At 42.8% G+C, this 21,866-nt stretch overlaps 1 protein-coding gene across 1 annotated transcript; it reads left to right on the top strand.

The window, feature by feature from the left end:
- Window positions 1–1,692: 1,692 nt before the first annotated feature.
- Window positions 1,693–14,765, top strand: LOC110495838 (actin-related protein 3). The gene is made up of 12 exons (XM_021571308.3): window positions 1,693–2,100; window positions 2,703–2,758; window positions 7,814–7,938; window positions 8,366–8,476; window positions 8,562–8,657; window positions 9,002–9,109; window positions 9,386–9,529; window positions 9,763–9,936; window positions 11,937–12,029; window positions 12,280–12,405; window positions 12,580–12,663; window positions 14,321–14,765. The coding sequence occupies exons 1-12, from the start codon at window positions 2,057–2,059 to the stop codon at window positions 14,414–14,416; spliced, it is 1,257 nt and encodes a 418-aa protein (XP_021426983.1). The 5' UTR covers window positions 1,693–2,056; the 3' UTR covers window positions 14,417–14,765.
- Window positions 14,766–21,866: the final 7,101 nt, after the last annotated feature.

The following is a 21,866-nucleotide window of genomic DNA, read 5'->3' as shown; positions in this document are numbered from 1 at the left end:
TACATGAATATTTCAAAATATTAAATTTCAATAGCTCCTTGGTCATGTGACCTACTGAATTCAAACAAGGTTGAGAATGTCCAATGACTACCCTACTATATTGCACACCCTTCAGTTTGTCCATTTTCATCTCACACATTTTTACATAAAATGTTTAAAATTTCTCATTTCAATTGCTCCTTGGTCATGTGACCTACTGGACTCAAACAAGGTTCAGAATGTACAATTGTGGGCCTACATATTGCATACCCTTTTGTTTGTCCATTTTCATCTCACACGATTTTACATTAATTTTTCAAAATTTCAATAGCTCCTTGGTCATGTGACCTACTGACTTCAAACAAGGTTCAGAATGTCTACCCTTCTATATTACACACCCTTTAGTTTGTCAATTTTCATCTCACATGATTTTGCATACATTTTTCAAACATTTTTCAAACGTAATGTGACCTACTGACCTCAAACTACTTTCAGAATGTCCACGGACTGGCGGGGATGGGTGCCATGAGACATCCAGTGCAGTAACTCAACCGATTCCGGAGAAGCTGGCGGGAACCCCAGGGAGAGTTCTCTTTTCTTTGTAAAGGGCAGTGAGCCCTGGAATGGGTTCGCCCCAAGAGAGGGGCCCAAGCCCTGGAAAGCATTGCGGTTTCAGCGGCATCTGGTGAGCTCTCCCTGGCCCTTAAAAATCCGGGAGAGAGGGTGTAAATCTCACTCCAGGCGGTACCCATATCTGCAGCAGGTCTCCAAGGTGAACAGCCTCTGGCATGTTATAACGCGCGCCGGAAAGTTGGAAAAAAAGAAGGATTGGCTCTAAGGGCTGGGGTGCGAGCCGCGGTTGGGGGAGCAGTCGCTCCGCCGCCCTCCTCTCGCCACCATTGGAAGGTCATCGTGTGGCCCATCTCGTAGTCTCTCGTGCGTGGTCTCGCAAGAGGCTGCATGCGGGGTTCATCCGGGTGCTGTCTGTCAGCGGGCTGAAGGCGGAATGGTTGGGGGTTGGGTCCGGCAACTCTGGACACGCGCCGGGCCCTTCTCGTAGATCTCCCCAGCTACGGTGCTTGCCGACCCACACATTGTAGGTGCGGAGGTCTCCTCTACGCTCACTAGACTTGAGGCAGAGACTAAACCCATTGGCATTGCATGGATCTGGCTCATTCCCTATGAGGTGGGAATAGGTATCTCCAGGTTGTCTGGGGAGGGAGGCCTATATCTGTTGTGGGTAGTACCATCCACGCCCATTGTTTTGCTGCGGAACCATAAAATGGACAGAAGAAGCCTAGGTTCCCACTGGGCACGGATCACTGAATGTCAACTTGATAAAATTCAAAGGAACATACCAACATGTAACAGTCACAATGTTTCCAACATCATGACACTTATTTGGAGTCTGTGGCTCAAGTGGTTTGAAAGCTATTGTCAAATATCCAACTTGAAACTGATTTTAACTCGGTCTCTGAAAATGATGGAAACTTTTGAGATGGTCTTGGGTGAAACTGATCACTAATGCAGTTTACTTCTAGGATAGAGAGAAGAGCGCTTGGTTTTCATGTTCACCCAAAAGGTCAATCTAACGCATTGATACAATGCATTTTAATGTCATTGATGTCTATAGCGTCATGCAATGTTCAAAGAAGATATTATATTCAGATAGTCTACTGCCCTCATATCAGTCGTCACAGAATCCTGTCCGTGAATTGACTGAACACAGTTATTCTGCTGCTACTATACAAACTATCGGTACATTATAGAGAATAATTGTTTAATATGTTTACATTCCAATTAGAACGTGTACATTCGCTTACCCTTCTGATAAGGTGCGATATGAGAAATGCTTTAACAAACGTTATGATCAGCGTCGCGTCAACCGCTTTCAACTTCCGCGTCAGGTGATTGCGGAGGTAACTTCACTCTGCGGGTTCAGGGTTCCGCCTCTAAACTAGCTAGCTAAATAAATGGTTATCCCTCTACCCAAAACAAACGAATTTCCTTTTTATAAGACCCATTGGAATAAAGCAGCAATTCACGATTGCACTCTGCAGTAGATATTTAAGAAAACATGGCTGGACGTCTACCGGCTTGTGTAGTTGACTGTGGCACAGGGTAAGTAGCATGTGTTAATGCTAATAGCTAACTAACTGATTCATTGGCTTTTGCTAGATGCACCCAGACAGGGCAGAAATGTAGGGCGTGCAAAGTAAACCAATCAAGATAGCTTGGTAGTCAGCAACAACCTTAATTTGCTTAATTTCGTTTAATTCAGCCAGCAAGATCGCTAGTTAACCATTTTAGGCATTACAAGATAGTTTGCTAGTAGCTAATTTCAACCAGGGTTCCCCACTCGTTAGACGTTACATTAGTAACTTTAGTATGCATTGACTTTAATCTTTTACCAGAGTCTACGTGACTGTTTCAATTTATGGAAGCGTATAACTGGCCTAGTCCACAGACAGTCATGCCACCTTTTAGATTAGTGGTTTCCAACCTTTTTCGGTTACTGTACCACCAACTGAAATTTCACTGCTCGGACTGAGTACCCCTATGTGCATTTTACCAGTAGGCCTATGGTCTCACGAACATACCACCCCATATAAACCCCCTGTGGATGGCTAAGTACCACCAGGTTGTGAACCACTGCTTTAGATCATGCATCATTAGGATCTATATAACCCACTGAACTTTCTCATGCAATGCTTTTGTTGTAGGTACACAAAGATTGGATATGCTGGAAACACAGAGCCACAGTTTATTGTTCCTTCATGTAAGTATTTCTGTATCATACAGCAGCGGTTCCCCAAACTCTGTGCACATTTTGTTTTTTTGCCCGAGCACTAAACAGCTGATTCAAATAATCAACTAATCATCAAGCTTTGATAATTTGAATCACCTGTGTAGGGTTAGGGCAAAAACCACCCCTCTTCTAAGGATAATGTACCATGTTTATTCATATGTAGCCCTTGATCATGAGAATCAGTTCCTTTCCATTACACGTGAGTCATTGGACTGTACTGAGGAGTTTTGTTAAGAGACACGACGCTCGGTCTGAACATTAACACGCATCGCTTGCAGTATGATTTTGGAAGCATAAGGACCTTTTATCTTTCATATCAGCGAGAAATAATAAAAATGGGGTTAGCGTTTCCACACGGCGATATGTCCGTGTTAAGGCGCTTGTTTATGGAAAACAGGCAGAATAAGTGCTAAATAGCTATCTGCGTCTCCAAACACCTGCATCCTTACGTTCAATATGACACTCTGGTATGGGAATCTGAGAGTGAGGAGAAAAAGCAAACTAACCAGAATAGTCAACACAGCCAGCAATTGGTCGACCACAGGCACATTTGAGCATTCTGTTCTATAAGGCAACCATAAAGAAGGCACTGGCTTTTGTTGGCGACCCCCTCCCACCCTCTACACGCTCAGTTCGAGAGGCTTCCCTCTGTCCGGCACTTCAGAATGCCCATGGCCAAGAAGAACGTGTTCAAACATTAATTCGTTCCTTGTGCTGTTGGACTACTAATTGCAAAGTAAATTGTATCGGTTTATGTACTTATCTAGTGCAGTTGAGAAAGTGGTCGTTTGTGAATCTATTAATGTCCTCTGTTAGTGTATGCAACATGGACTGACTCGTTTAAATGTGTATGATGTGAGAATGTACAGTTTAAGTTGGAAGTTTACATTCACCTTAGCCAAATACATTTAAACTCAGTTTCACAATTCCTGACATTTAATCCTAGTAAAAAGTCACTGTCTTAGGTCAGTTAGGATCACCACTTTATTTTAAGAATATGAAATGTCAGAATAATAGTGAATTATTTCAGCTTTTATTTATTTCATTACATTACCAGTGGGTCAGAAGTTTACATACACTCAATTAGTATTTGGTAGCATTGCCTTTAAATTGTTTAACTTGGGGCAAACGTTTCATGTAGCCTTCCACAAGCTTCCCACAATAAGTTGGGTGAATTTTGGCCTATTCCTCCTGACAGAGCTGGTGTAGTCAGTTTTGTAGGCCTTGCTTTTTCAGTTCTGCCCACAAATGTTCTATAGGATTGAGGTCAGGGCTTTGTGATGGCCACTCCAATACCTTGACTTTGTTGTCCTTAAGCCATTTTGCCACAACTTGGAAGTATGCTTGGGGTCATCGTCCATTTGGAAGACCTATTTGCGACCAAGCTTTAACTTCCTGACTGATGTTGTGATATGTTTATTCAATATATCCTAAATCGTTTTCCTCTCTCATGATGCCATCTATTTTGTGAAGTACACCAGTCCCTCCTGCAGCAAAGCACCCCCACAACATGATGCTGCCACCCCTGTGCTTCATGGTTGGGATGGTCTTCTTCGGCTTGCAAGCCTCCCCCTTTTTCCTCCAAACATAACGATGGTCATTATGGCCAAACAGTTTGGTTATTGTTTCATCAGACGAGAAGACATTTCTCAAAAAAGTGTGATCTTTGTCCCCATGTGCAGTTGCAAACCGTAGTCTGGCTTTTTCTATGGCGGTTTTGGAGCAGTGGCTTCTTCCTTGCTAAGCGGCCTTTCAGGTTATGTTGATATAGGACTCGTTTTACTGTGCATATAGATACCTTTGTACCTGTTTCCTCCAGCATCTTCACAAGGTCCGTTGCTGTTCTGGGATTGATTTGCACTTTTCGCACCAAAGTACGTTCATCTCCAGGAGACAGAATGCGTCTCCTTCCTGGGCAGTATGATGGCTGCGTGGTTGCATGGTGGTTATACTTGCGTACTATTGTTTGTACATATGAACGTGGTACCTTCAGGCATTTGGAAATTGCTCTCAAGGATGAACCAGACTTGTGGAGGTCTACAATTTTATATCTGAGGTCTTGACTGATTTTCCCATGATGTCAAGCAAAGAGGAACTGAGTTTGAAGGTAGGCCTTGAAATACATCCACAGGTACACCTCCAATTGACTCAAATGATGTCAATTAGCCTATCAGATGCTTCTAAAGCCATGGCATAATTTTCTGGAATTTTCCAAGCTGTTTAACGGCACAGGCAACTTAGTGTATGTAAACTTCTAAACCGCTGGAACAGTGAAATAATCTGTCTGTAAACAATTGGTGGAAAAATGACTTGTGTCATGCACAAAGTAGATGTCCTAACCGACTTGCCAAGACTATAGTTTGTTAACAAGAAATTTGTGGAGTGGTCGAAAAACTAGTTTCAATGTCTCCAACCTACGTGTATGTAAACTTCCGACTTCGACTGTATGTGATTATTTTAATGGAAGGTGATGCCAAAGAAAAATGTCCATCCTGGATGGACAGTGTTATTCTGTTCTAAATGGAAGATGGATGCCGCAAATCTGTTTTCACTGGAAATGTCTGTCTGCTGCAACTGTGTTAATACAGGGAGTGTGCATCTTACATTTGTGAAATTATATGAGAGTAGGGTGATTTATGTTTTTAGAACCATACCGCAATTGAGATTCGATTCAAGTTTAGATGGAGTATTTGTCTGTTTTGGCTTTCAGAGCCAATTTACCCTTAAAATAGAAAATCCTTGGTCTATTAGGATTAACTTTAGGCTCCTTTAGTCCATTATTTGGCTAACTCATAAGGCGGACATACTGTGTGGACATTAGTTAAATGAATCTGCTGAAAGCATTTTGGTATAAGTCCTTCCTGTTTTTCTTATCTGATTGGAGTGCTCAAAGGAAGTAGGCGAGCACGCCTAATTCAACAAATGTAAAACCACAAAGTTTGAAGTTGGCCGCCTTCCTCTAGCATTGAGTCATCCAGTGGACGCTAAATGGCAATGCTAGCTTGTTAGAGGACCGTAAACTAGTTACTCGGCGACCAATCCAAACCATTTTTGGCTATTTTCAATAATCTTAGCCTATTCACTTGTTTTCAGTGCTTGAAAGCTGTCCAGACACAGCTTGAAAGGAAGCTAGTCCAGCCTATATTCAGTGATATGGCTCCATAGCAGAAGTCCCCTTGTGCCCCTGCTGACTAGAATAACGGACAAGCTTGCCAAGGCCACCTGACTGTGGACTTGAAGTAGCCGGTAGATTGATGATGTGCACTTTTAGAAGCATGGATGGATGACAAGTAGGCCTAAACATTTAGAGGCTACAAGGAAGTAGTTGAACGAGCAATGTTCATCGTCCGACATTATAATAATATATAATGTATGCCATTTTAGCACACTTATCAAAATTGACTTAGTCATGCGTGCATACATTTTAATGTACGTGTGGGCCCAGGAATCTCAACTTTGTCAATGAAGTTACATTATGCAGTTAGTTAAAGGCCCAATGCAGCTGTTTTTGTATATCAACATCAAATCATTTCTGGGTACAATTTAAGTACCTTACTGCAATAGCTTTCCATTAAAATGGTTAAAAAGAAACAAATGGCTTTTAAGCAAAATATTATAATTCTCAAGCAGTAATGTTGCTAGGACTGTTTGGGAGGAGTCTGAGTGGGGATGGAAAAACAATAGCAGTTATTGGCAAAGCGGTTTGGAACTCTCTTTTGTTATTGGTGTAACTTATTTACCGTCTTGTGATGTCACCAGGCAAGCCATAACTCCACCCATGTAAAAACCTGCTGATTAGAAGGTCCTGTATCGAATGTATTTTCAAATCAAAAGAGAGTGATGGCGCTCTCCCAGAAGCTTAGCTGGTGGGTAAAACATGTAAATTCAGACAAAACAAAGGGGTGTAATGGGTTGGCACTCAAAGTTGTTGGATAAAGCTTACCTCATTTATTCAATGTTGTGAAAATAATTAAAAACATAAAATAACGTATCTGGTTAAAAATGGCATATGTGACATTGATATTAGTCAAACATTTATTCCAGTGATAAAATTGTCTAAAAAGCACAAGTAGGTTAAATTTGGTCATAAAGTCAGTATCGTCCAAAACACTTACCCTCATGGGTTTGGTTTTGATTTCAACCATGCCCATTACCGCGGGATACATATCTAGTCGTATAGCAGAACACAGACAGCGAGACAGACTTGCCCAGCAGCACAGAAGATCGCACTTTGTTTACAAAAAACAACTCGTCACAAAAATGTTTTACTTGAGAAATACTGCACCAAACACCTTAGCTAGATGTAAAACCGTGTGACCTTAAAGCACCTCAGCAAAAACATTTAAAAAAAATTACAGAATTATTGAGTTACTATGAATTCCAAACCACTCCCATATTTGTTTATTTATTTTCCCTTCTGTACTTGAATTATTTGCACATCGATATAACACTGTACATAGCCATATTATGACATTTGAAATGTCTGTATTCCTTTCAAACTTTTGTGCGTGTAATGTTCACTGTTAATTTAATTGTTTATCCATTTCACTTGCTTTGGCAATGTAAACGTGTTTCCCATGCCAAGAAAGCCCTTTGAATTGATTTGAATTTAATTTAATTCATTCGGACTATTTTGAGAAAGTGATACTGACTTTGTTCCTACGGTGTCTCATGAGGGACAAACATCAGTAACCGCCACATCGAACCACACCCCCATGACTGAAATCTTGTTTTTCGTAATGAGCAACCGAAAAACCCATGCAGAGTCAGTGCGTTCAGTATCTCTTCAATAAAAATGTGGCTATTTGTTTACTGATTTTTACAAGACAAATCGAAGTAATAGGCCTGCCGCTCATTGAGTTTCCTCTCTTATGTTTAGCATAGGCACTTTGCTTTCCCTATGCTTGATTTAATCAGTTCACCTGTGTAACGTTGCCTATCAGCACCCTCAAGTCATCAACAATGTCCTAATCATATGTAGGCTGGTACTAAGGATTAATGGAGTTGAATCTTCCTAAACTTCAGGTATTGCCATCAAAGAGTCGGCCAAGGTTGGAGACCAAGCCCAGCGCAGGATGACGAAGGGGGTGGACGATCTGGACTTTTACATCGGTGACGAGGCAATAGACAAACCAAATTATGCAACAAAGGTACATTGCATTTTCCAGTGATGGAGGTTTACTTAAAGGGGAAGTCTGCAGTTGCTACATAAGTTTTTGGACTTTAATGATATTAGTTCTGGAAGAATATAACTTCAATATGACTCATGGGCTTAGTTCAACTGGCATATCCCATCAGAACCGAAAATATCATCTATCATCTCCGATGTTTGTAAACAAAACATGGTGAAACTACGATGTTGGATAGTCTTTGCAACCATATCTCTATCTATGGATTTTAGAGCGGTTAAATTTCTGCCGCCCAATTAGTCAGCTTTTTCCTCGAAACAACAGTGTCGGGGAGTTCGCTTTGTTATTGCCCCTTTTTAAAGTTGAAATGTAAAGTCATGCTGAAGGCCTGTTAGAACTGAGTAGCCTAATGGAGAAATGTTGGGTGTGGTTGTTCCCCTTGTTACAGTGGCCCATTCGTCATGGGATCGTGGATGACTGGGATCTCATGGAGAGGTTCATGGAACAGGTCATCTTCAAGTATCTGAGGGCAGAGCCCGAAGACCACTACTTCCTCTTGGTACGTTCATAACATGCACGTTAGTGTGGAAAGTACGCTATTTAGTAGCAGGAACCTATGGGATTTGTACTTTTCTTTTCCACAGACAGAGCCTCCTCTGAATACCCCTGAAAACCGAGAGTACACAGCAGAGATAATGTTTGAGTCCTTCAACGTTCCAGGTCTTTACATCGCTGTACAGGTAAATCCTCTCTGTTCTTGGTTGGTTCTATATAATCTCTCTCTCTCTGCACCTCGTCATGTTCAAGGGTCAAGTCAAACTTGATTTTGAGTGCATTATCACAACTCTCAACACATTTCACAGAGAAAATGAGGGTGTCCGTCAAACTCCTGGGTGGATCTCAATTCTGGGTCCCTTTTCAAAAAAGGAGTAGGAGTGCTGATCTAGGTTCAGAACTCCCCTGACTATATAATTGTATTGATTTGTTATCTAAAAGTCTAAACTGATCCTAGATTTAGCACTCCTTTCGAATACGGGTTTTCGTCATTAGTGGAAAGTGACACGGTCTGTGTTTTCCTCCTCAGGCGGTCCTGGCGCTGGCAGCCTCATGGACCTCCAGACAATTGGGCGAGAGGACCCTGACGGGGACGGTGATTGACAGCGGTGACGGGGTCACCCACGTCATCCCAGTGGTGGGTGCATTCGTTCGATCATCCTTCCATACAGTCTTTACTAGAACTGGGTCATGTTTAGTAGGTAGCAAACGTTTTGAAACAAAGTGGAACGTGGAGGTACTTCCTGAACTTGTCCAACAAGAGTACATTTTCTTAATCTGCTGTAAATGTTTGGAACAGTGTGCCCTACTGAACACTACTCGGATGTATTCTAACTATATACTATTGCTAACACATACATGGTAACGTTACATTACTGTACGAGTGATAATAGATTGTGTTGTTTTCTTCCAGGCAGAAGGCTACGTCATCGGTAGCTGTATAAAGCACATCCCCATCGCTGGTCGAGACATCACCTACTTCACCCAGCAGCTGCTGAGAGAGCGGGAGGTGGGCATCCCACCAGAGCAGTCATTGGAAACAGCCAAAGCCATCAAGGTACCAGCACATTTCTAACTTTTTTTGTTCCCTTCACAAACCAAAGGAATTATTACTTGTATTATTTTGAGCATTTCTCAGGTTAAACAGCAGAGGTCAGTAGTGCTGCACCATTGACCAGAGATGTACAGTCACAGATCATGACTCCTTGTTAACTCTTTGGCATCTACCCAGTGTCTTATGTACACTCGGTTATGACTTACAATTGATAATGATTTCATATTGTGTTCCAGGAAAGGTTCAGTTATGTCTGCCCTGACCTGGTGAAAGAGTTCAACAAGTACGATACGGACGGCTCTAAGTGGATCAAGCAGTACACGGGCATCAACTCCATCAGCAAGAAGGAGTTCACCATCGACGTGGGCTACGAGCGCTTCCTTGGCCCTGAGATCTTCTTCCACCCAGAGGTATGATCACCTTGATTTTCTATAAATATTGTTGTGCTTGTGTTATGTATCTAGTTATTGTATCTAGTGCTGAGAGATTTAATGCTTTTTGGTTCGATTATTAAAACATAATCACAGATTTCGGTTTCAATATTATTTTGAAAACATGAAATGTGTTGTTCATTATGTGGGCTGAATACTGTAACAACACAGAATAAAATAATTAATAAAAGTCTCGTGATGGTAGTGAGTGCCCATTACTGCTTATCACTTAATAACCATTTATTTAGTGACTTTAATAAAATATTTCAGTTGTGTATATTACATTTGTTTTATTTGATGACTTTATTTCATTCTAAGTCATCGTCTCATCTCTATAGAGCTGCTGCCTATGCTGTCTGACAAAATCACTATTTTGTAGTTTTTCATAGTAAATAAGGCATACTTTTATGACTGCTGAATACCAACTGTCAAAACACTTAGATCATGTATATTCAGGTAGATACCTTTGTATAGTGTATGTGGACACCCCTTCAAATTAGTGGATTTGGCTATTTCAGCCACACCCCTTGCTGACGTGTATAAAATTGAGCACACAGCCATGCAATCTCCATAGACAAACGTTGGCAGTAGAATGTCCTCACTGCAGAGCTCAGGGACTTTCAACGTGGCACCCTCATAGGATGCCACCTTTCCAACTAGTCAGTTTGTCAAATTTCTGCCCTGCTAGAGCTGTGCCGGTCAACTGTAAGTGCTGTTATTTAGAAGTGGAAACATCTAAGAGCAACAATGGCACAGCCGTGAAGTGGTAGGCCACACAAGCTCACAGAACGGGACCGCCAAGTGCTGAAGCGCATAGCGTGCAAAATTAATCTGTTCTTGGTTGCAACACTCACTACCGAGTTCCAAACTGCCTCTGGAAGCAACGTCAGCACAATAACTGTGTCGGGAGCTTCATGAAATGGGTTTTGATGGCTGAGCAGCTGCACACAAGCCTAAGATCACCATGCGCAATGCCAAGCGTCGGCTGGAGTAGTGTCTAGCTCGCCGCCCTTGGACTCTGGAGCAGTGTAAATTTGTTCTCTGTAGTGATGAATCAGGCTTCACTATCTGGCAGTCCGACAGACAAATCTGTGTTTGGCGGATGCCAGGAGAGCGCTACGTGCCCAAAAGCAAAGGTCTGGGGCTGTTTTTCATGGTTCGGGCTAGGCCCCATAGGTCCAGTGAAGGGAAATCGTAACGCTACAGCATACAATGACATTCTAGACAATTCTGTGCTTCCAACTTTGTGGCAACAGTTTGGGGAAGGCCCTTTCCTGTTTCAGCACGGCAATAGCCCTGTGCACAAAGCGATGTGCATACAGAAATGTTTTTTTGAGATCAGTGTGGAAGAACTTGACTGGCCTGCACAGAGCCCTGACCTCAACCCCATCGAACACCTTTGGGATGAATTGAAACGGTGACTACGAGCCAGGCCTAATCACCCAACATTAGTGCCCAACCTCACGAACGCTCGTGGCTGAATGGAAGCAAGACCCTGCAGCAATGTTCCAACATCTAGTGGAAAGCCTTGAAGAGTAGAGACTGTTATAGCAGCAAAGGGGGGACCAATTCCATATTAATGCCTATGATTTTGGAATGCGATGTTCGACGGGCAGGTGTCATATAATGTACCTCACAAAGTAACAGCTGCTCTCTGTCACCTCACGACCACTCTTTCTTCTCTGTTCAGTAGCAGGCTTAAAATAAAGACTGGACTAGTAGATGCACAATGGATTATGGTCATTGTAGCTAATTACCACGTTTTAATGCGCTAAACTATATAGAATATTGGCCTGTTCAGGCTGATCTGATTTATCTCTAGAGAAACTGTGAGACGTGCGGCATTGAGCTCACAGGGAAAAAACGGAACGAATTGGAATTCAAATAATTGAACTGACATTTCTGTTAATCACTCTGCTCCAATTGTATCATAATAACATTGGTTGTACTGCATGTGTTGTACTTTCCTCCACCCCCAGTTTGCCAACCCCGACTTCACCCAACCCATCTCCGAGGTTGTTGATGAAGTCATTCAGAACTGCCCTATCGACGTCAGACGTCCCCTCTATAAGGTACGCCTGGGGAGTTCAAGTTTTGCTTTATTTCTTTCACATGACAGGCAACAAGAACATTGCGTTTGACAATAGAAAAGCAGTCCTCGTGATTTACTGAAACGATATACTTATGCCAGATACTGAGACTTGTCTCCATCCAGAAGTTATGAGATTAAGTAGGAGGATGACATGTTTCATTTTCTAAGTGATCTATTCAGCAGTATGTCGAGGTTCCAAGTGTCTATTTACCTTGTCTGTTGCTATGCAGAACATCGTGCTCTCTGGAGGCTCCACTATGTTCAGAGACTTTGGCCGACGTCTGCAGAGGGACCTGAAAAGGACAGTGGATGGCAGACTGAAACTCAGTGAGGAACTGAGCGGTGGCAAGCTGAAGGTGAGAACCGATTTGACGTTTGACCTAGTCAGCTGATGTACTCTATACGGATGCTACAGCTTTATGGGTGTTGTGGCTCCTAAAATGTTCAAAATGATGTCATATTTTTGCATTTCCAGCATAATCATAGGTGTTATTGGCTCAATAATGACATGTTTCATGTTTTCTTGCCAGCCCAAACCCGTCGACGTGCAAGTCATCACTCACCACATGCAGAGATACGCTGTTTGGTTCGGCGGGTCTATGTTGGCATCAACTGTGAGTTCTAAAACTTAGTAACATGAGTTAACAAAGATCCCTCGTGAGTGAGTGTGAGAGTGAGAATAAAGGGAACACTTAAACAACACAATGTAACTCCAAGTCAATCACACGTCTGTGAAATCAAACTGTCCACTTAGGAAGCAACACTGATTGACAATAAATGTCACATGCTGTTGTGCAAATGGAATAGACAACAGGTGGAAATTATAGGCAATTAGCAAGACACCCCCAATAAAGGAGTGGTTCTGCAGGTGGTGACCACAGACCACTTCTCAGTTCCTATGCTTCCTGGCTGATGTTTTGGTCACTTTTGAATGCTGGCTGTGCTTTCACTCTAGTGGTAGCATGAGACGGAGTCTACAACCCACACATGTGGCTCAGGTAGTGCAGCTCATCCAGGATGGAACATTAATGCGAGCTGTGGCAAGAAGGTTTGCTGTGTCTGTCAGCGTAGTGTCCGGAGCATGGAGGCGCTACCAGGAGACAGGCCAGTACATCAGGAGATGTGGAGGAGGCCGTGTGCATGTGTCTGCTCAAATGGTCAGAAACCGACTCCGTGAGGGTGGTATGAGGGAGGGCCCGACGTCCACAGGTGGGGGTTGTGCTTACAGTCCAACACCGTGCAGGACATTTGGCATTTGCCAGAGAACACCACGATTGGCAAATTCGCCACTGGCGCCCTGTGTTCTTCACAGATGAAAGCAGGTTCACATTGAGCACGTGACAGAGTCTGGAGATGCCGTGGAGAATGTTCTGCTGCCTGCAACATCCTCCAGCATGACCGGTTTGGCGGTGGGTCAGTCATGGTGTGGGGTGGCATTTCTTTGGGGGGCCGCACAGCCCTCCATGTGCTCGCCAGAGGTAGCCTGACTGCCATTAGGTACCGAGATGAGATCCTCAGACCCCTTGTGAAACCATATGCTGGTGCGGTTGGCCCTGGGTTCCTCCTAATGCGAGACAATGCTAGACCTCATGTGGCTGGAGTGTGTCAGCAGTTCCTGCAAGAGGAAGGCATTGATGCTATGGACTGGCCCGCCCGTTCCCCAGACCTGAATCCAATTGAGCACATCTGGGACATCATGTCTCGCTCCATCTACCAACGCCACGTTGCACCACAGACTTCCAGTTGTTGGCCGATGCTTTAGTCCAGGTCTGGGAGGAGATCCCTCAGGAGACCATCCGCCACCTCATCAGGAGCATGCCCAGGCGTTGTAGGGAGGTCATACAGGCATGTGGAGGCCACACACACTACTGAGCCTCATTTTGACTTGTTTTAAGGACATTAAATCAAAGTTGGATCAGTCTGTAGTGTGGTTTTCCACTTTAATTTTGAGTGTGACTCCAAATCCAGACCTCCATGAGTTAATACATTTGATTTCCATTGATCATTTTTGTGTGATTTTTGTTGTCAGCACATTCAACTATGTAAAGAAAAAAGTATTTAAGAAGAATATTTCATTCATTCAGATCTAGGATGTGTTATTTTAGTGTTTTTTTTTTTTTTTGAGCAGTGTATGTATGTATATTCTACTGATGTAAAAGCTAAAGACAGACACGTGGAGGCTTTGTTAGCCTTGGCTAGAATATAAAATAGGAAACTTGAAAGAAAGTGTACACCAACAAATAATAACGGTCATATCTACTCTTTCCTCAGCCGGAGTTTTACCAAGTGTGCCACACCAAAAAAGACTATGAGGAAATCGGACCGAGCATCTGCCGCCATAACCCTGTCTTCGGGGTCATGTCTTAAAAAAGACTTCCCTCAGTTATCACTGGAGCTTGCATTTTGGAGCAGAATGGAGTGGACGGACAGAGGCAGAGTGGCATTACTGCACTACGGTCGCTGCTTAATCCAGCCTATTTCCAGGGCTACGGTTAAAGACAAAATACAGGAAGAGAATGACAGAAATGGAATGACTAGATTCTATTCCTATGGAGAATGACTCATTTATCAACTGCAGACCAACTATCAGGCTGACAAACGGGGGGTGAATATCCATGTAAAAGAGAAGGAAATGGTGTCTTAAAAGCATTTTCAGAGCAATTGTGTGGACACAAAATAATGTGCAAGATAATAAAGGCAACTCATGTATGGTTAAGTATGTGACCGACGTATGTTATTATTATGGTATCCACACGTACAGCAATTAAGTACAGTTGGATTATATTTAGTCAATAGCTCTTTTTTTCAGATGCACTTCTGAGTGTTCAAGGGTAGATCTTGTTGATATTTCATATTATTGAGTCTTTTTTTTATATATATAATATACGCACACACAGTCATGGCCAAAAGTTTTGAGAATGACACAATATTCATTTTCACAAAGTTCACAATTTGCATATACTCCAGAATGTTATGAAGAGTGATCAGATGAATTGCAATTAATTGCAAAGTCCCTCTTTGCCATGCAAATGAACTGAATCCCCCCAAAACATTTCCACTGTACAGGGATTGGACTGCTGAGTACTGGGGTAAAGTCATTTTCTCTGATGAATCCCCTTTCCGATTGTTTGGGGTATCCGGAAAAAAGCTTGTCCTGAGAAGACAAGGTGAGCGCTACCATCAGTCCTGTTGTCATGCCAACAGTAAAGCATCCTGAGACCATTCATGTGTAGGGTTGCTTCTCAGCCAAGGAAGTGGGCTCACTCACAATATTGCCTAAGAACACAGCCATGAATAAAGAATGGTACGAACACATCCACCGAGAGCAACCATCCAGGAACAATTTGGTGATGAACCATGCCTTTTCCAGCATGATGGAGTACCTTGCCATAAGGCAAAAGTGCTAACTAAGTGGCTCGGGGAACAAATCGTCGATATTTTGTGTCCATGGCCAGGAAACTCCCCAGACCTTAATCCCATTGAACTTGTGGTCAATCCTCAAGAGGCGGGTGCACAAACAAAAACCCACAAATTCTGACAAACTCCAAGCATTGATTATGCAAGAATGGGCTGCCATCAGTCAGGATGTGGCCCAGAAGCTAAATGACAGCATGCCAGGGCGGATTGCAGAGGTCTTGAAAAAGAAGGATCAACACTGCAAATATTGACTCTTTGCATCAACTTCATGTAATTGTCAATAAAAGCCTTTGACACTTATGAAATGCTTGTAATTATACTTCAGTACTCTATAGTAACATCTGACAAAAATATCTAAAGACACTGAAGCAGCAAACTTTGAAAATTAATATTTGTGTCATTCTCAAAACTTTTGTCCACGACTGTACACATGCATACACACACTACCGTTCAAGGGTTTGGGGTCACTTAGAAATGTTATTGTTTTGAAAGAAAAGCACGTTTTGTTTGTCCATTAAAATAACATCAAATTTATCATAAATACAGTGTAGACATTGTTAATGTTGTAAATGGCTATTGTAGCTGGAAACGGCAGATTTTGAATGGAATATCTACATAGGCATACAGAGGCCCATTATCAGCATCCATCACACCTGTGTTTCAATGGCAAGTTGTGTTAGATAATCCAAGTTTATCATTTTAAAAGGCTAATTGATAATTTAGCAGCTACATAAAATAGTGCCCTCAAAACACCAGTCTCAACGTCAACAGTGAAGAGGCGACTCCGGGATGCTGGCCTTCTAGGCAGAGTTCCTCTGTCCAGTGTCTGCGTTGCCCATCTTAATCTTTTTATTGGCCAGTCTGAGATATGGCTTTTTTTTTGCAACCCCCATCTCGGTGTCGCCTCTTCACTGTTGACGTTGAGACTGGTGTTTGTTTCTCAAACTAGACACTAATGTACTTGTCCTCTTGCTCAGCTGTGCACCGGGGCCTCCCACTCCTCTCTGGTTAGGGCCAGTTTGCGCTGTTCTGTGAAAGATGGCCAGTTTTGTTGTTTCTTTAATCAGAACAACAGTTTTCAGCAGTGTTAACATAATTGCAAAAGGGTTTTCTAATGATCAATTATCCTTTTTAAAATTATAAACTTGGATTAGCTAACACAACTTGCCATTGGAACACAGGAGTGATGGTTGCTGATAATGGGCCTCTGTATGCCTATGTAGATATCCATTCAAAATCAACCGTTTCCAGCTACACTAGTCATTTACAACATTAACCATGTCTACACTGTATTTCTGATCAATTTGATGCTATTTTAATGGACAAAAAATGTGCTTTTCTTTAAAAAACAAGGACATTTCTACGTGTGTGTGTGTGTGTGTGTATAATTATTTTTTTGGGGGCCAGAACCCATAACTACCCATGTAATATTGACAGAGATTTATTCTCTCAAACTAATACAGTCTTACCATCCACAGTTTTTTTGTTTTGTTGTGTGGTCGCTTCGTGGATTGGGTTGGAATGATCCATGAATCCCTGAATCATACAATATCTTTACAAAGTATCTTTACATTTACAATATCTTTACATTTATCAGTTCAATTGAAATGACGGTTAGACCATCATTGCTGTCGAGGGTCTCGTGTATTTGACCATGTACCAAATCTGTGGATTTCAACGCCCACCCACATTCCAATAAAGGCAGACAGATATTTCTATAAATGTGTCTCGATGGTTATAACCTGAAAGGACTATTTTTAACGGTACAGTAAGTGTATTAAGTCTAGAAGCTGCTTTCGCTACAGTACTTTCAAACCAAGGTGAATGAACAATGCAGTGAACATGAAAAGTAAAGGATATTCAGCAATCTTAGTAGGACAATGGAATATTTCTTCAGAATCTCTCCCCCAACACATTTCAGGAAGTGTATAAGTTGGTGGAAGATGGTGGATAAATAGAGATGTTTAATATGGCTGTTAACCATTTAAAATAAAGGTTCCTGTCTGTAGGTGGGTGTTCCCTCTCATGCGGGAAAGCATGCTCACACGAGCTCACGGTTCCTCCATATAGGTTGTGTTCCCCTGCTCAGACATTGCATGCGTCAACCAATGGTTGTGGGCCGCTCATAGACTGTGTCATCGACGAACAGATTGCGATAACATATGTGTTTAGCTCTAAGTTGATATTTGAAATGAACTATCCAGTTGTTTTTAGATCTGGTATGTGTCAGCAACACCTGGGCAGAGGAATGCCCAATCTCTGGCATGCTCATGCAAGAGCATGCCGGTTACACAGGCAGGGCTTTTTTCAATGGAAAACTTCCCAATAACATTCAAATCACTGCAATATTACTGTCTGATCACCGCATTTCAAAAAGAGGGCTTGCGATTTTAAACAATCGCCGCACTTTTACAGCCCGAAAATGGTTCAATCAAGCCATACTTTTCCCTCACCAGTGCATTTTTGTGACACATTGGACAGGAATCACTGCAAAATGTTGAGTTGCCAGAGCAAATCAATTATTTTTGCCCGCAACCATCACAAAAAGCACCAATAATGCTGCATTCATAACCAACTGGAGATGGTAATTAGCCGTAAATACCAGTTGGATGCATTCACATGCTTGAACTAGTTGAGAAACGTTGATTGGCTAATGGCCAACAAGGTGCGTTCACCATAAACTAAAAGTACAGCTACAGTGTCGTGCTTGTAAAGAAATTGTAGTGTTCAAAAACCATATTAATAGGTTGCTTTTTATAAATAATGTTTTGTTACATTTAACTGCCGAAAATGCTGTTATCGAGGTCATTTTCTCAGTAGTAGATGTCTGAGGTCAGCATGTGGGTGAAGTTGGTGCTCAGGAATGATGGTGGTTTCAAGACAACTGGAAACTCCCCCCCCCCCCAAAATGATGGTCAAATCATGACATCAGTGATCTTCCGGTTGTAAAGTCAGAGCTCTAGCAAGATACCCGAGTTTCCGACTTGGAATTTCCCGAGTTGACCACTCGATAAAGGAGCTTGAATTCCGTTGATGACCGCTCAAAACTATTTTTCCCAAGTTCCCAGTTGTCTTGAACGTACTGAAGTCGGAAGTCAGAGGTGTCCGAGTTCCTAGATGCGAGTAGCCAGTTGTTTTGAACGTGGCATCATAGATGTGTTTCATACTTGTAATTACGAAATGGAGAGGTGTTCAAGTGGATTCTTCCCAGTCGTATGTGGTAATACCATCTTCACACTTGGTTAAGACCGCAGCATACAGTGGGGCAAAAAAGTATTTAGTCAGCCACCAATTGTGCAAGTTCTCCCACTTAAAAAGATGAGAGGCCTGTAATTTTCATCATAGGTACACTTCAACTATGACAGACAAAATGAGAAAAAAAATCCAGAAAATCACATTGTAGGATTTTTAATGAATGTATTTGTCAAATGTTTTCTGTAAGTCTTCACAAGGTTTTCACACACTGTTGCTGGTATTTTGGCCCATTCCTCCATGCAGATCTCCTCTAGAGCAGTGATGTTTTGGAGCTGTTGCTGGGCAATACAGACTTTCAACTCCCTCCAAAGATTTTCTATGGGGTTGAGATCTGGAGACTGGTTAGGCCACTCCAGGACCTTGAAATACTTCTTACGAAGCCACTCCTTCGTTGCCCGGGCGATGTGTTTGGGATCATTGTCATGCTGAAAGACCCAGCCACATTTCATCTTCAATGCCCTTACTGATGGAAGAAGGTTTTCACTCAAAATCTCACGATACATGGCCCCATTCATTCTTTCCTTTACACGGATCAGTCGTCCTGGTCCCTTTGCAGAAAAACAGCCCCAAAGCATGATGTTTCCACCCCCATGCTTCACAGTAGGTATGGTGTTCTTTGGATGCAACTCAGCATTCTTTGTCCTCCAAACACGACGAGTTGAGTTTTTACCAAAAAGTTATATTTTGGTTTCATCTGACCATATGACATCCTCCCAATCTTCTTCTGGATCATCCAAATGCTCTCTAGCAAACTTCAGACGGGCCTGGACATGTACTGGCTTAAGCAGAGGGACACGTCTGGCACTGCAGGATTTGAGTCCCTGGCGGCGTAGTGTGTTACTGATGGTAGACTTTGTTACTTTGGTCCCAGCTCTCTGCAGGTCATTCACTAGGTCCCCCGTGTGGTTCTGGGATTTTTGTGATCATTTTGACCCCACGGGGTGAGATCTTGCGTGGAGCCCCAGATCGAGGGAGATTATCAGTGGTCTTGTATGTATTCCATTTCCTAATAATTGCTCCCACAGTTGATTTCTTCAAACCAAGCTGCTTACCTATTGCAGATGCGGTCTTCCCAGCCTGGTGCAGGTCTACAATTTTGTTTCTGGTGTCCTTTGACAGCTCTTTGGTCTTGGTCATAGTGGAGTTTGGAGTGTGACTGTTTGAGGTTGTGGACAGGTGTCTTTTATACTGATAACAAGTTCAAACAGGTGCCATTAACACAGGTAACGAGTGGAGGACAGAGGAGCCTCTTAAAGAAGAAGTTACAGGTCTGTGAGAGCCAGAAATCTTGCTTGTTTGTAGGTGACCAAATACTTATTTTCCACCATAATTTGCAAATAAATTCATTAAAAATCCTACAATGTGATTTTCTGGATTTTTGTTTCTAATTTTGTCTGTCATAGTTGAAGTCTACCTAGGATGAATATTACAGGCCTCTCTCATATTTTTAAGTTGGAGAACTTGCACAATTGGTGGCTGACTAAATACTTTTTTGCCCCACTGTAAGTCTAAAAAAAACTTGACCATTGAGTCAATTTTAAGCTTGTCTTAGAATGATTGTTGATTAGCCTAGGTGGGAGTCATAGGTAAATGCAATTCAACATGGCTCCCGGAACATGAGTATGCCAACATAAATGGACGGGCTGGACAGGTCTCTTCTTTTCTGAAACACGGTTCTCAGACAAGATACCCCCCATGGCTATCCAACTCGATGGATTCTCCATTCATCAGACGGACTGGACAGTGGAGTCAGGGAAATCTAGGGGGGAGACATCAACACCAACTGGTATGCTAACTCGAACGCGGTAGAAGTGTTGACCCACTGTTCACCTGTCTTGGAATACCTGATGGTCAAATGCCGACCCTTTTACCTCCCGAGGGAGATTTCAGCTTTCATCGTGACTGTTGTATACATTCCACCTCAGTACAAGAAAAATAACAACCTGGCACTTAACGAGCTGTACAAGGCTATAAACAAGCAAGAAACGCTACATCCAGAGGTTGCTTTTCTGGTTGCCGGCGCGTTTAATTCTGCGTCACTAATACACGGGATGCCCAACTTCCATCAATACGTCTCCAATGCCACTAGGGGCGATAAAGTCATCCCACTGTTATTCTACCCACAAGTCAGCATACAAGGCCTTCACTCGTCCGCCATTCGGCAAATTAGATCATGACTCCACATGTCTGCTTCCTGTTTACAAGCAGAACTCAAACAGGAAGTACTGTGACTCGCTCTGTTGAAAATGGTCACCAGAATCAGAGATTATGCTACAGGACTGCTTTGCTAGCACTGATTTGAATATGTTTTGAGACTCTGTCGCCGGCATTATTAGAAAATATATCGGCGCTGTTGTCCCCATGGTGAGGGTTCGCTTCTTCCCCAATTAAAAGCTCTGGAGTAACACAGAGGTTGGCGCTAAACTAAAGGACAGTGCTACAACACACAGAGCTATTGTAGACAACTCTGAGGCCATGGCAGAGGACAGGAATAAGTACAAGAAGTCCCGCTATGACCTCCGCGTAGTCATCATGAGAAAAAGGACAGTATAGGAATAAGGTGTAATCATACTACCCAGGCTCCGACGCCCACCACGTATGGCAGACTACAGTCCATTACGGATGACAAAGACCCAACCGTGATCTGCCCAACGATGCCTCTTTACCAGACGAACTCCATGTTTTTTATGCATGTTTTGACACCAACAACATCGTGCCAGGTGTGAGGGCCCTCACCGACCGTGTGGATTGGGTGATCTCGCTACCTGAGGCCGACGTGCGAAAGGTCTTTAATCAGGTCAACACCCGCAAGGCCGCGGGGCCGACGGTATTCCAGGGTGCATTCTCGGAGCATGCGCAAAATAGCTGGCAGGCATATTCACGGTCAGTTTCAACCTCTTCTTGTCCCAGTCTGTAATCCCCACCTGTTTTAAGATGAACACCATTATTCCTGTCCCCAAGAACTCTAAGGCTTCATGCCACAAGGACTACCGCCCTGTAGCACTCACTTCTGTAATCATGAAGTGCTTTGAGAAAGTGGTTATGGCACAGATTAACTCCACCATCCCAGACACCCTAGACCCACTCCAATTTGCATACCGCCCCCAACAGATCCATAAATGATGCAATCTCAATTGCACTCCAC

Source organism: Oncorhynchus mykiss, chromosome 18 (assembly GCF_057628025.1).
Source record: "Oncorhynchus mykiss isolate SJ-2025 chromosome 18, ASM5762802v1, whole genome shotgun sequence".
NCBI classification, from domain to species: domain Eukaryota; kingdom Metazoa; phylum Chordata; class Actinopteri; order Salmoniformes; family Salmonidae; genus Oncorhynchus; species Oncorhynchus mykiss.
This window is presented reverse-complemented; position numbering and strand designations above follow the sequence as displayed.

What these genes read in the sequence shown, in the direction of transcription:
- LOC110495838 (XM_021571308.3), top strand. Translation starts at nt 2,057, where the DNA reads ATGGCTGGACGTCTACCGGCTTGTGTAGTTGACTGTGGCACAGG. An exon ending in AGATCTTCTTCCACCCAGAG is followed by an intron (nt 9,937 to 11,936) that starts GTATGATCACCT and finishes CTCCACCCCCAG; the next exon opens with TTTGCCAACCCCGACTTCAC. An exon ending in TCAGACGTCCCCTCTATAAG is followed by an intron (nt 12,030 to 12,279) that starts GTACGCCTGGGG and finishes GTTGCTATGCAG; the next exon opens with AACATCGTGCTCTCTGGAGG.